At 46.3% G+C, this 15,033-nt stretch overlaps 1 protein-coding gene across 3 annotated transcripts in view; it reads left to right on the top strand.

The window, feature by feature from the left end:
* Positions 1 to 15,033, top strand: part of LOC139264313 (catenin delta-2-like) — a 1,401,072-nt gene that overhangs the window by 737,727 nt on the left and 648,312 nt on the right. The window contains exon 1 of one of the 3 annotated variants that reach the window (XM_070880577.1): positions 13,287 to 13,413. The exons of the other annotated variants lie outside the window; for them this stretch is intronic. Within the exon in view, the coding sequence (XP_070736678.1) occupies positions 13,399 to 13,413 (15 nt within the window). The 5' untranslated portion in view covers positions 13,287 to 13,398. Of the gene's footprint in view, positions 1 to 13,286; positions 13,414 to 15,033 lie in introns of those variants that run through there. 3 annotated transcript variants of the gene reach the window in all.

Raw genomic sequence — 15,033 nt, 5'->3', positions numbered from 1 at the left:
AAACAGGGAATTATAGACCAGTCAGCCTGACATCAGTGGTGGGGAAAATGTTGGAATCAATCATTAAAGATGTAATAGCAGCGCATTTGGAAAGCAGTGACAGGATTGGTCCAAGTCAGCATGGATTTATGAAAGGGAAATCATGCTTGACAAATCTTCTGGAATTTTTTGAGGATGTAACTAGTAGAGTGGACAAGGGAGAGCCAGTGGATGTGGTTTAGACTTTCAAAAGGCTTTTGACAAGGTCCCACATAAGAGATAGGTGTGCAACATTAAAGCACATGGTTTTTGGGGTAATGTGGATAGAGAACTGGTTGGCAGACAGGAAGCAGAGAGTAGGAATAAACGGGTCCTTTTCAGAATGGCAGGCAGTGACTAGTGGGGTACCGCAAGGTTCAGTGCTGGGACCCCAGCTATTTACAATATACATTAATGATTTAGATGAAGGAATTGAATGCAATATCTCCAAATTTGCAGATGACACTAAGCTGGGTGGCAGTGTGAGCTGTGAGGAGGATGCTAAGAGGATGCAGGGTGACTTGGACAGGTTAGGTGAGTGGGCAAATACATGGCAGATGCAGTATAATGTGGATAAATGTGAGGTCATCCACTTTGGTGGTAAAAACAGGAGAGCTGATTATTATCTGAATGGTGACAGATTGGTAAAGGGGGAGGTGCAACGAGACATGGATGCCATGGTACATCAGTCATTGAAGGTTGGCATACCGGTGCAGCATGCTGTGAAGAAGGCAAATGGCATGTTGGCCTTCATAGCGAGAGGATTTGAGTATAGGAGCAGGGAGGTCTTACTACAATTATACAGGGCCTTGGTAAGGCCACACCTTGAATATTGTGTACAGTTTTGGTCTCCTAATCTGAGGAAGGACATTCTTGCTATTGAGGAAATGCAGTGAAGGTTCACCAGACTGATTCCCGGGATGACAGGACTGACATAGGAAGAAAGACTGGATCGACTAGGCTTGTATTCAATGGAATTTAGAAAATTAGAGGGGATCTCATCGAAACATAAAATTCTGACGGGATTGGACAGGTTAGATGCAGGAAGAATGTTCCCGATGTTGGGGAAGTCCAGAACCAGGGGTCACAGGATAAGGGGTTTAGGACCAAGATGAGGAGAAACGTCTTCACTCAGAGAGTTGTGGGCATGTGGAATTCTCTACCGCAGAAAGTTGTTTGGGCCAGTTCGTTAGATATATTTAAAAGGGAGTTAGATATGGCCCTCACGGCTGAAGGGATCAAGGGGCATGGAGAGAAAGCAGGAATGGGGTACTGAAATGCATGATCAGCCATGATCATATTGAATGGTGGTGCAGGCTCAAAGGGTTGAATGGCCTACTCCTGCATCTATTTTCTATGTTTCCACGTGAGAGAATCCAAAACTAGGGGTCATAAATATAAGAAAGTCACTAATAAATCCAATAGAGAACTCTGGAGAAATTTCTTTATGCAGAGAGTAGTTAGAATATGGAACGTGCTACCACACGGAGTAGTTGAGGCGAAAACATAGATGCATTTCAGAGAAAGCTAGATAAATACATGAGGGAGAAAGGAATAGAAAAATATGCAGATACGGTAACATACGTAGGGTGGGAGGAGGCTTGTGTAGAGCATAAACAGCAGCATAGAACAGTCCACCAATAGCTCATTTTTAAAATTCTAATCATCGTTTTCAAATCCCTCCATGGCCTTTTCCTCTCCTGCTCTGTAACCTCCTCTAGCCTTACAGCCCTCCGAGGTCTATGCACTCCTCAAATTCTGGCCTCTGGTGCATCCCCGATTTTCATTGCTTCACCATTAGCGGTCGTGCTTTAGCTGCTTAGGCCCTAAGCTCTGACCAGGCCTATTGTGACCAGGCCTATTTCTGTGCTGTAATTTCTATGTAATCGAGCGAATATCTGAAGCTCACAAACTATGAAAGCCCTGCGGTCTGTACTGAATTAGTTGATCTCAGTGGTTTGGATTCTGCAATTGGCCTCCACACCATTGGATTAAGGAAGAGAAAACTGGCTTCTGCCGATTGCGCTCCTGTGGCCTTTGTTGGAAATGTCCATATTTGGATGTTGGGAAAACAAGATCAGGCTCAGCAACAGCATAGCTTGCAATAGCCTACCTATTGTTAAAGCTCACAATGGCCAATCAGATGAGGTACCAGGAGGTGCCAGCCATACCCTAACAAGGTGTCAAACCCCTCAGGCAAGCAGAGGAAATAAATAAATTGGCTAAAAAGAGAATTGTCGAGAGAAATTGAAGAAATGATGTTGCAACGCTGAATAAAAAGAAAGATTTGCATTTTTATAGCGCCTTCCACGACCTCAGGATGTCTCAAAGTACTTTACAGCCAATAACATACTTTTGAAGTGTAGTCACTGTTGTAATGTAGGAAACCTGGCTGCCAATTTAGATGCAGTGAACGTACTCATTTGGCCCACCTCTGCTTATCCATCGAAAAAGACCCTATCGTCCAATCATTACAGCATCCAACTGTATTTTATCTGTTTCCAGGGTTTTTGCCGATGGTACTTTAATTGGGCATCTGTTCCATGTGTGAAGAGGAACTTCCTACCATTATTCATAAATTAACCCTTTATTGGTTTAAACCTGTGTTCTCCTGTCCTACTGTTCTGGTTTAGTTTGAAGTATTGTTTCCTGCTACGCTTTTTCTACAGTTTATTATCATATCTGTCTCTATAAGGTCACCTCACCGTCTCCTCCTTTGAAAGCCAAAAGTCCAAGTTTCTCCAGTCTCTCCACATAACTCAGATGTCTGAAGTAGTGGATCTTCAGTGACTGGCCCCCAGGTCCTGAAGGTGTCTCAATGACCAACACTAGAAACAGTACTTGAGCTGTGGTCTGACCAGAGCACTGTACAGTTTGAGCATGACTTCTGACATCACCACTGCAATAGCTGACCTTGATTGGCTCCCGGTCCACCAAAGGCCCAATTTTAAAAGTCTCATCTGTGTGTTCAAATCATTCCATGACCTTCCCCTCTCTAGCGATGTGACCTCCTCTAGCCTGACAGCCCTCCAGGGTCTATGTGCTCCTCCAATTCTGGCCTTTTACACATTCCTGATATCATCGCTGCACCATTGGCTGCCGTGCCTTCGACTACCTAGGTCCTAAGCTCTGGAATTCCCTTCCTAACCGGCTCTGACTCTCTGGCGCTCAGTGGACCCAATTGGTGACGAGTCAGCTGTGAAATTTAAAATGATTGTTAGCGGGTCGGGAAGCCGTTGTCAAAATGCGAACACCTGCTTTCCCAATGTCGGGTCTGTCAGCGCTGAGCAGACCCGACAGGCAGTAGCGGGGGAACCCAATTCAAATTGTTAAATCCTTAATGGTTTGTTTACAGCCACTGAACAATGCTTTTTTCCCAGCTTTTTAACTTTCACAAGCCCCCACGGGTTTCCCACTGTGCCTAGACCTTGTCTGTGAAGCTGAGGTGAGAGGTCAGTGGCCATTGAATCAGCTGAAGAGTTCACAGCTTCAAATGTCAAGTCAAAGCTCCCAGCTGATTCAGATATCATCCCTTAAGCACAGTGCATCTCTAAACTGCATTTCCACTTCAGATTCAGGATGCTGCAACTCTTTACATAAGTTTCCATGCAGTCTGTCCTCATTATCTCTCCTACCATTGACAGATCACTTCTGTCATCTCTACTTCATCTGCGCTCTATTCCATCAGCATCAGTGCACTTTATATTCTCTCACCTTGGTCCTCAGAATCTGACCATGATCAGCCCCAACACCAGCATTACCAGGCTAACCAGCAGCACCAACAACCACACCATACTTCTCCGCAATCACCTGATGCTGCACAGGGCATCAGCACCTGACCACATTGCTGCCTGGGATGTCAAGGATGGCCTCACTATGGCCATATTTACTTCACTCGATGCTGTATACACTGGCTGCCAAATGATGCACTAGCTTTGGCACCACCCCACACCAACAACATAAAGTATCCCCACAATGTCCAAGCCATTCCTTTCACACTCACCAGCACTGCGGGGGGTACCATTATGTCTCACCATTCACTGCAACTCACTAAGCCACTTCTAAAGGTGCACACAAATCTGTCCAAGAATGCAAAGTGTTGAAAATAAAGATTTCAATGTTAGACAGTACATTAACAGAAACCTCACATGAACTTTGGCTAAAGCACACAAGTGCCTACCCTTTTGTGTTGTTAATTGGTATGATTGAACTAAGATGAGGGTGAGTATGAGGGATGACTAGTAAGATGGGGAAGTGATAATGTAGATAGAGATGTATGGGTGGAGGTGCAAGATAAACTGGTGTGAGTAAGGATGTGCAGGAGTAGGGTAGGGAAGGTAGAGTGATAGGGATGTGATGAGTTGCACAGCAGGAGGAGGTTGAGTGTGGCTTTGCAGTAATGTTTCGTGATCTCTACTGTGATCATTGACAGGTTTGCGCCACTGCAGTCTGGTCCTCCTGACAACATCTCTGCTTTTCCCTCCTGTGCAATGTGCAACCGGGCTGCTCTGGTCTCTTAGGGAGGTCTCTTCCGCCCATTGGAAGAGAAGAGAACCTCCCTTTGTGCTGTGACTTCCTCCATAAGCATATGGAGGGAGTCATGAGAGAACCTGGGTGCAGCCATGCACCTCTGTATAGTGCTTGTCAGTGTTTGTAGCACTCAATGTTATAGAACATTGACAGCACAAATATCGAAGTAAATTTGCACATGGTCCCTTAAAGGAAACCGGCTGATGACGTGTCATCAAATAATGTCATCAGACCTGTTTCCTTCAATTGGCCGGGAAAAGTGCTGGGTGGGCTTAACAACCCCAATCGGGAAAATCATATCCAAGGCTGGGATGGAGCCAGCAGTGGGGCCGAGACCCATCATCGATGTCGCTTGCCATGGAGCCGCTGAGGTAGGGAAAATTGTGACCTCAAACTCTTTCTCTTTTAAAATGCTCCTTAAAACGTACTTCTTTGACCAAGCTTTTGGTCACTTGTTCTAATATCTCCCTATGTGGCTCCTTGTAATTTTTTGTCTGATAATGCTCCTGAGAAGCGCATTGGGACCTACGTTAAATGTCCTGAATAAATGTAAGTTGTTACCGATGTACTCTATTGTTTTTGCTATATCATTCAACATTTCTTTTGTATTGCTGATTGCTGCTCTTTAGTGATGACATTGTGGGTTTCGAGTCTACTAGCACTTGTAGAGATCGCTTTCTGTTGTGTCTGTAAGCACTCTAGTAATGACTCCACGAGGCAAGGTATTATACTTGAACTGTGGTGACCTTAGTCCATTTATTACAGCTCCTGAGTGAGGATACAGCATGGTGAGCTCCCTTTTATACCTGGTTACCTGTCATGTACAGGTGACCCCCGAGATCTCCACCAGATACACCCTCTGGTGGTACAAGCAGAGTGTATACAGTGTGAAGGTACATCCAGTAGTCTTATGTAACTGTACATTGAGTGTACAGGGAATATACTTATTATACATACACAACACTTTCAACTCCGTTTTTGACTATTTTACCACTATTCATGGCGTACATGTGTCATCCAATTTTCTTCCTGTATGTAAAACTTCGCACATGTCCATAATAAACTTCACCCTCCAATTTAATTATTTTGTTTAATTCACTTTGTAGTTCTTAAGCTGCCTCTTCAGACTCAGTTGTTCTTCACTAATTTGGTATTGTTGTGTATTGAGAATCTGAATCAACATTGCTAATATAAATTAGAAACGGTAACGAAAGAATTTGCATTTATTTCAAATATTATTGGCCCGGTTTTTGCTGTGGGTAATGACGGCGAACTGTCAGCGTTCATCGTCATTACCTCTCTGAAATTGACCACAACTTCAGGATTTAGTGCATGTGCATCTAAATCGTGAAATTGCAGTCAGTTATTCACTGCATTGTCACAGACTGCACTGGAGCCGGCAATCAATGAAATCAGTGGAACTCACAAAAATGTGGGATCTTCTGCGCTAATATCACTGTTAAATGCCCCATTAAATGTTAAGCCTTGTTGGAATAGGTGTAACTGGGGTTCTAACAGCATATATTGACTGCTAAACAACCATTGTGGCCCTGAAAAACAAATTTTTATATTTGTGGAGTGTCACATTTCTCCTTTATGATAAAAATTACAATGTGAAAGTCCCAGGGCTGAATTTTCGGCAATTTTGCACATCTTTTAGCATCCCAGTGCGGCGTTAAATATGGTTTCTGGGCGGGATGCCAGGCTTCCAGAATTTAGCGCTCGGCCGAAAGATTCGGCTTTTGGTTTGCGCCGGCACAAAAACTTCCCACCCTGCCCTCCGTTTTCAGCATGAACATAACGTCAGTCGTCGTGCAAGGCTGCGCTCGCGCCCCAGATGAAACTTTCGGCCTTAATGCCTCATTTAACGCCTGCCCCAGGAAATGTCTGAAAAAGCAGGTGGTCCCAGGGTGCAGCAAGCGCTGCAGACGGCATATTGAAACAGAGCTGGAGGATCTTGTATTGCAGTTGTCAGTGATTGCTATGGATGCGCGCAGCACGCTGCATGAGGCTGCGAGTTGCAAACGGCACTTTTATGTGCCATGACACTTTTGTTACAATGTCAGTGAGAAATTTCAATGGGGGCAATACTAGTTCGCCAGCATATTATGCTGGTTATTATTAGCAGGTGGCTTCAAGCTGGAAGAAGGGTTCTTAGCCATGTTGGACCATGGATTCAAAGAGGTTGCAGACAAGAGGTTGGACGAGCTCTTGGCCTGGAAGGCCTGGCTGCGGACTGCTGCACCTCATCATCAGCGGGAGCAGTCACTGATGGCTGGGGTGTCAACCATGTATGTTGCATGGTTGGTGACTGAGTGGTGGGAGCCAGAATGCTGTCATCCTGAGGAAGGACAGCACCTTCCATTTCCTGGGAGCCATTGACTCTCCGACAGGGCTGGGCCTGAACATCTAAAGCACGATGTGTCGCCACAACTTGCTGGACTGCTTCAGCACCATCTCTTCCCCATTGCACAGTGGGAAACGCAGAGAGTATGGTAGCAGACATCAATTGCATCACTTGACCAAGCTGAAGCATAGCTTGCAATGCGCCCGAGTCTGCGGCGTGATCAAGGACATGCACCACACTCTCTTGAACGCCACTGTCACTGCTCGAGGCCACCAGCTTCTGTCTGTGGGCAATGATGGCCTCGCTGGACTTCCGAGTCTCACAGACAATCTGTGACGTTGCCTCTGCAACAGTTGCAGTAAGCCTCAGTGTTCTCTGGGAACCATCCCACTGCATCCATAAACTCATGGTGCATTCCTGTTGCTTCTCTGGACATTTCCACCAAGTCCAGTACTATGTCTGCCTGTGGTTGAGCAGATCAACTTAACCGATTCACCCTCCGGAGAGCTGGCCTGCGAGATACCGCTCTCGCATTGCATTGCTGTACACGACTGGGGCCAGAAGCCTCCGATTCCTTAAACACTGGGAAATCCGCCTCATCCCCAGATGTAGTGAGTCCAGACGGAGCTACTGGTGGGCTCTGTGGCTGCGGCTTGTGGCTGGTCATCTACAAGCAGCAAGCAATAGACATGTGGTTAGCAGTAGGGGAGGGGACAAGGTGATAGGAGGGAGGTGGCATTGCACATGTTCATCTGAAGGCCCACCACCACTTCATTAAATGTTCCAATGCAGTCTCTTCATTCGCTCTTTACATTTACATACCCTCAGCATCACCCCCAGCAACTGTCCGGGCTGGTGGTACAATCATTTAGTGGCAGTAATTGGGGCGGCCCTCCACCTGTTCGTAGCTGCTCCCTTCTGTTGTGGGAGTGCTTAGACTGCAAAAAGAAAAACAGGAAGGGTTCAGAAAGGGTTTATCTGCTGTTGTGGCACATATGCCTACTATTGTACAATAGGTGAAATTGTGAGAATGTTCTAGTGGCTTCCGTGCAAACTGTTTGGATATTGCATGTGGCTTCGTGAGGAATTGTTAGGAGGTCAGAGGCATGTAACATCTGGGCTGTAGGTGATCTTTCTGAAAAGCATAGCAGCAGTGGGAGTATAATGTGAGGAAGGATGTAAATGATTGAGTTTATGTGCATGGATCATTAGAAGCCAAAGGGTCTAGAAATAAGCCGGCATCTTTCTTATGCATTGTGAAAGCCACCATACAGACTGTTGAGAGGGATCATATGCATTAAAAACTTCACATAGTGTATGAGATTCATGTTAGAAGTCAAGCAGGCATATATAACTGCAAATGGTATTTATTCTGGTAAGTCATTGAACTTTTTACGGCACTGTATGGCAGTTCTGGCCACAGTGTCTGAAGCAGACACCTCCTGAGCAATTTCCCTCCATATTCGTTTAAAAACAGGTGGCAGTAATCTGGCTTCCCCAGCAAGATGGAATGAGGACCACCTCCTCTCCACCATGCTCACTACCGCCTCACTCGCCTCATAGGTGAAGAGCCTGGCATGCTGCCTTCCCTCCTGCTCCTCCATCTCTGCTGAAGTGGTGAGATTTATATGCGCAAGCGCGCAGGAAGCTGCCGCAACCGGTTTAAAAAAAAAACAACTGCGCATGCACAAAATGTCCGCCTCCTTTAACAACACAAGTTCCGGCTCAGGTGCACAAAGCCCGTTGTGCAACACCTGACTTAACGCCAATGCTCCTCCAACTTATTTTTTTGCTGAAACTTGTAGTCGAAGGCGCAAACTATTTTCAGGTGCTAACTTTAACACCTTGCCGCGATTGATACCCCGAAATCCAAAAAGCCCAAAATCCAAGCCCCAATCTTAAATTCATTCTCTAACATTTTTTTTAAAGTACGGATAAAAGTTGCTTTTCATTTCCTGGTTTGCGGTCTGTGAGAATTCTTCAATGTGATTGGCTGCTTAGACATTTTGTTGATGTCACAACAGCTCGTCACTGGGAATTCCCATTACAGACTGTTGAAATCAATTGCACGTCGAGAAAGACAATCTTCAGCTTTCTTCGAGGCCAACAGCGAGCGCCTTTGCTTCGCTGAGGACTGCAAATTTCAGGCCATTATATTCACCGGATGTCTCAAGTCACTTTACAATCAATGGATTACTATTGAAGTGTAGTTACTGTTGTGTAGGCAAACATGGCAGCCAATTCGCACACAGCAAGGTTCCGCAAACAGGAAATGAATGAATGAACCATTATATAATCATTTTTGGGTGGTGTTGATGGATGGCTGTCAGAACTTGCTGCTGCCCTTCAAATCTTGATGGGGGTAACAGTTCATCCGAAAGGTGACCCCTCTGACAATGCAGCATTTGCTCAGTACTACACTAAAGTGTCAAAATATGCTTAAGTCGGTAATGGGCTTGAACTTATAGCCTTCTGACTCGAGGCGGAGTGCCAATTGATCCCAACACTGAATCTATGGGAGGTCCACTCAATACCTCCTCCCACATTGACATAACTTCTATAACAAGTACTTACTGCTTCCTAACCATCACCAAATTTATTTTACATCCCATGTTTTACCTTGGATCCTGTTCCTTTATGCTTAGAAACCTTCCCTGAGGAAGTTTGTCAAATACTTTATGGAAGGTACAACACCAAGCTTTGAGCGTGCTTTGAAGAATTAAATGCTCGATGGTGAGTGTCATGTATGCATGCTTGGGGTTACTAGCCACCAGGTGGCGCCACTGTCAGGTCACTGGACTGTATGCACATGTGTGTGACCCAGGTATAAAAGGCAAGCCATCATGTAATGTAATCACTTTGGGCCCTAATAAAGCAGAGCCAGGTTTGCACCAGTGTTAGTTTACAGTATTCAGTCTATTGAGTTATTACATACATTCATTCCCCTTTGATGGGCTTTTGATGGACTTTAATATGTATGAGCACTGTGATGGTTTAGCAGCAGAATTGCAATAGACTCTGGCAGGATAGGTTTGTCAGTCATGTACCAGCTTGCAAACAGTTTGTACTGTGCTTTGTACTATTTGCAAAGTCCTGTTTACCTTTCCCATTAATCATTGATTCTGTGTACACTTTCCTAATAAGGAACCTTCATGACTGGGTACTTGAAGGTTGACTGACTTGTTGGAAAAAATGCAGAGAAAGAAAAAATGGACTGAGCTACTCCTGAAGATTTCACCAAACAAGTTGCCATGGAGCACAGCATCTTAGGAACATAGGGCCCAAGTTTCGAGCCGCGCCTAAAACGGCGCAGCCCGGACCTGGACGCCCGTTTTTCGCGCCAGAAAGTGCGCCTAAAAAAAACTTACCTATTCTCCAGCTCCCTGCAGGCCCTCTGGAGCTGAGCGCGAGCGCAGCACGAGCTGTAGGGGGCGGAGCCAGGTCCCTGCGCTGAAAACAGTGCCGGGACCTCTGCACATATGCGCTACAGTGGGCGCGCATGTGCAGTAGCTCCAGGCGCCTAAAACTGTGGGAGGGGCCCAAAGCACTTAGCCCCTGGCCCTGGCCGAATGGCCTCACTGGGGCTGCGTGAATAAGGCTCCTCCCACCTGACCGGACCCGACCCCCACTCTCCTTCCCCCCGGCGACCCGACCTACGCTCCCCCCGCCCCCCCCCCCCCCGCAAATACCTCCGCGACTCTCTCTTCCCCCTCTGCGGCTCTTCTCTACCCCGCCCCCCCCCCCCCCACAGACCCGGACCTCCGCGACTCTCCCCTTCCGCGACTCTCCCCCCCTCCCCCCCCCGAACCTCCGCGCCCCCCCCCCCCCCCGAGACCCGACACCACCCTATCTGTAAATCCTTGGGCCCGGCCGTTCAGCCTCCTTCTCTCCCTTCCCCCCCCCCCTCTCCTCCCCTCCCTCCTCTCTCCTTCCCTCCCTCCCTCCTCTCTCCTTCCCTCCCTCCCTCCTCTCTCCTTCCCTCCCTCACTCCTCCCTCCTTCCCTCTCTCCTTCCCTCTCTCCTTCCCTCTCTCCTTCCCTCTCTCCTTCCCTCTCTCCCTCCTCTCTCCCCCTCTCCCCCCCTTCTCCTCTCTCCCCTCCTCTCCCCCCTTCTCCCCCTCCCCCCTTCTCCCCCTCCCCCTCCTCGCCCTTCCTCTCCTCGTCCCACCCCCCCAGCCCTCCTCCTCCTCCACCCCCCCACCCTACCCCCCACTCCTCCCCCACCCCTCCCCCCCCCACCCCCTCCTCTCCCCCCCCACCCCCTCCTCTCCCCCACCCCACCCCCTCCTCTCCCACCCCACCCCCTCCTCCCCCACCCCACCCCTCCTCCCCCACCCCACCTCCCTCTACCCCCACCTCCCTCTACCTCCCTCTACCCCCACCCCACCCTACCTCCCTCCTCACCCCCTTCTCCCCTCCCCCTCCCCCTCCCCCACCCCCTTCTCCCCCTCCCCCACACCTTCTCCCCCTCCCCCTCCCCCTCCCCCACCCCCTTCTCCCCCTCTCCCTCCCCCTCCCCTCACTATCAGAAACAGAAACACAAACACTGACAGACAGAGAGTGAGAGACACAGATACAGACAGACAGAGAGATAGAGACACTGACAGAGACACACTGGGGGGGGGGGGGCCGTCCCAGCACGCTGTTGGAGGACTCCCAGTGCTGCAGTCGGTAAGTAGAAAATGTTTTATTTATTGATTTAAAAATTTTTTTTTTTACTTTTTATGAATTTTTTTTGATTGATTTATTGGTTGATTTATTGATGTATTTATCATTTATTATTGATGATGGCTTTTTATTTGTAAAACTGAAGTGTTTAATGTTTGTAAACTTCCCTTTTAAACCCCCCCCCCCCCATTCCCTACGCTTAATTTGTAACCTACGCCTGATTTTCTGAAGTGTAGACAAGGTTTTTTCGAACATACAAAAATCTTCACTTACTCCATTCTAAGTTAGTTTGGAGTAAGTTTTCACTGCCTAAACTTTGAAAACAGGCATAAGTGGCCGGACACGCCCCCTTTTGAAAAAAAAATTCTGTTCCAAAGTGAAACTGTTCTAACTGACTAGAACTGGAGCAAACTAAATGCCGAGAATTCAAATTTCTAAGATACTCCATTCTAAACCAGTTGCTCCAAAAAAACAGGAGCAACTCAGGCCGAAACTTGGCCCCATAGGAACAGCAACAGGCCCTCAAGCCTGTTCCGCCATTAATGGCTGATCTGTATCTCAACTCCATTTACCCGCCTTTGATTCAGATCCCTTGATACACTTACCGAATAAAAATCTAACAATCTGAGTCTTAAAAATGTCAACTGACCCCCAGCGTCCACAGCTTTTTGGGGCGAGCAGTCCACATTTCCACTACGTTTTGTTTGCAAAAGTGCGTCCTGATAACCCTCCTGAATGGCCTCGATCTGATTTTAAGATTGTACTCCCTTGTTCCGTATTGTCCCACAAGTGGAAATAGTTTCTCTGTATCTACCCTATTAAAACCTTTAATCATTTTAAACGCCTCGGTCAGGTCACCATTCAACCTTCAAATTTCAAGGGAATACAGCCCAGGTTTATGCAAACTGTCTTCATAATTTAACCCTTTGAGCCCGGGTATCATTCTGGGGTATGAAAAAGAGAGGTTTGTCTGTGTTGTTTGTATTTTTTGTAAATATGTTTATAGGAACACATTGTTTTGGAATACACTGCCTGAAAGGGTGGTGGAAGCAGATTCAATAGTAACTTTCTAAAGGGAATTGAATATATACTTAAAAAGGAAACATTTGCAGGACGGTGGGGAAAGAGCAGAGGTGTGGGACTAAAGGTTTCTTAGCTCTAAGACCCGGCACAAACACGATGGGCCGAATGGCCCCCTTCTGTGCTGTATGATTCTATATAAATCTGTGTGCATGTAGACGGATTAACATGGGATGGAACATGATGCTTGGTATGTGAGGAAGGCTAGATAAAAGTGTTTGTAAAAGAGTCAGTACCTTTTTCAACCAATTCATTGTACCTAACAGAGCATTTGAAATGTAATATTAATATCCGCCCCTCCCCAATCAATCCTTTAAGCTGCTCTGAATAAAAATTCCACTACTTCTTTCAGGCTGTAGATTTCAGACCTTATTCAACCAATGTTTCCATCTCTGTAAAGCATCTCAATTTTCATTACGCTGCTGTCTCTTCACGGTGGAATGCAAATTGCCTCAGGAATGGGAAAGTAAGAGTGCTGATTGGAAAATTGCAGGATTTGGCCTTCACGGCTACCGAGGAGGCCTTTTGTGGTGAAATGTTGCATAAATAATGCCAACAAGGGTCGAAATTCAGCGGTTGTCATGGAGACCTTTGTGCCTGGGTGAACTCCATTCTACTATGCTTAGAAGACGACGAGCACTCAGGCTGCCTGCATTGGATGAGGCGTTTACTAATGAGTGGCAAAAGTTGTTTGCTCGTTGGAAGGAATGTTAACTTGGAGGGGCTTGGAGTATTTTGCTTTGCTGTTTACATAGCATGGTCCATATTCAGGTACTTAAGTTGGAATTTTATCTGTTTAGAGTGTAATGAAGTAACGCTGACTTTTTTTTTTATAAGGTCTTGTGTGAATTGGGTGAGGTGCTTTGTCCTTCAGTTTGTCCCGTATATACTGCAGCAACTGACAGCACTTTTCAGCCTGGAATAGGGAAGGCGGGGTGATATGAGTTCTGCTTGCCTTGCAGACATACAGGGTGTTTAGTCTGGTATTAGTTATTTTGCGTTTTTGTCTAAGTACAGCAGACTTTTTTTGCCGTAAGAGGCAGCAAAAAGTCCAACAGCAAAGCATAATGACTCTTGTATGTAAGGCTTAGACCATTTCAACCTGAGGAAAATCTCCCGAGCATGTAAACCCTGTCGGGATATCTCAGATGTGCAGCATAGCGAGCGTTGGCTGAAGATTCAGTGTCCACTTTAGTTCCCCCCCCCCTCCGCCCGCCCCCTCCATCCAAACTTCAGGTTGTCACAAAGTTCCTGCATTTATTTTGTCTGACCTCCGGAATATAGGCGATACATTTGAAATAAAATTGCAGGTGATTTTTTTTAAGAAATGAAGGGGAGCTGGGAAAATATCTGCAAAAAATAGTTTGAGCATGTGTGTGCGCGACGGTAGGGCTGGCATGCGCTTGCGGAGTTATGTAATGATGAATCCATTCTACAGATGAATATAGCCAGCACATGAAGAGAAAGAGAATAAAAATAATCAGCATGTCTCCCCCATCCCCTCCCCCCATCGGCCTGCCGATCAGCCTGGAACTGATTGTCCTCGATGACAAAGCCCCTGAGACATGCAAAGCTTTTATGTTGTGAGTTTGTGTCTGATCTCAGATGTGCTGCATCATGAGATGCAGGTGCAATTTCTGGTTGCTTTGATGAAAAAGCGCGGTGATTTTTTTTTTATGGCAATGTATTATTCCTGGCCTTTTTTGCTGTTAAAAGTTTTATCATTGTGCGGTGTGTTGACGTGTGATGTAAGCAGTCTCCCTCGGGTAATGCGTGAGTTTTAGTCTCCTGAGAGCTGCATTGAGTGCTCAGCAGAATAATATTTTATCAAGGCCTGTACTGCTTTAAAAGGAAGTTCAGAGTTTAAGTTAAGATTCCAGACAAAGACCTGATCCACAATGGCAGTTGTCTCATTTAAGGACTTTTAATATAACTCAGGCTTCAGAGATTTATCTTGATAGAACAATGAAGCTTTGAAACTTTACAGTGGTAAACTGTCGACTATGCAGGGCCATGAGATCTGGAATGGAAGGGAGGAGTGGACCCAAAAAAAGGAATTTTCAACTTTGAACTCCCCAACGATATAAACAAAGCCCCTGGGCTTTAAGCATTTAACAAATATATCAGTAAATTTTGTTGCATTATTCTGCATGGGCTTTTGATCGTATTCGTTTTTCTTTTTAAAAATGTTCTCATCAATTCTCTTCCTTCCCCATATCTCCTAAAGTTGTTAATTTGTTGCCCTTGCTCAAGTGGTACGTGTCTGGCCCTTAATGGTCAACATTGGCAAAGGACACCTCACAATCAATCTCGCCCTCATCCAAAACCACCACAGGGTGGATAGTTTGTATTCCTCCTTATCTAGCTTGGAATGTTGTGACCAATTGTAAC

This window comes from Pristiophorus japonicus, chromosome 5 (assembly GCF_044704955.1).
Source record: "Pristiophorus japonicus isolate sPriJap1 chromosome 5, sPriJap1.hap1, whole genome shotgun sequence".
NCBI classification, from domain to species: Eukaryota; Metazoa; Chordata; class Chondrichthyes; family Pristiophoridae; genus Pristiophorus; species Pristiophorus japonicus.
The sequence above is the reverse complement of the archived record's forward strand: the minus strand, read 5'-3'. Positions and strand labels throughout refer to the sequence as shown.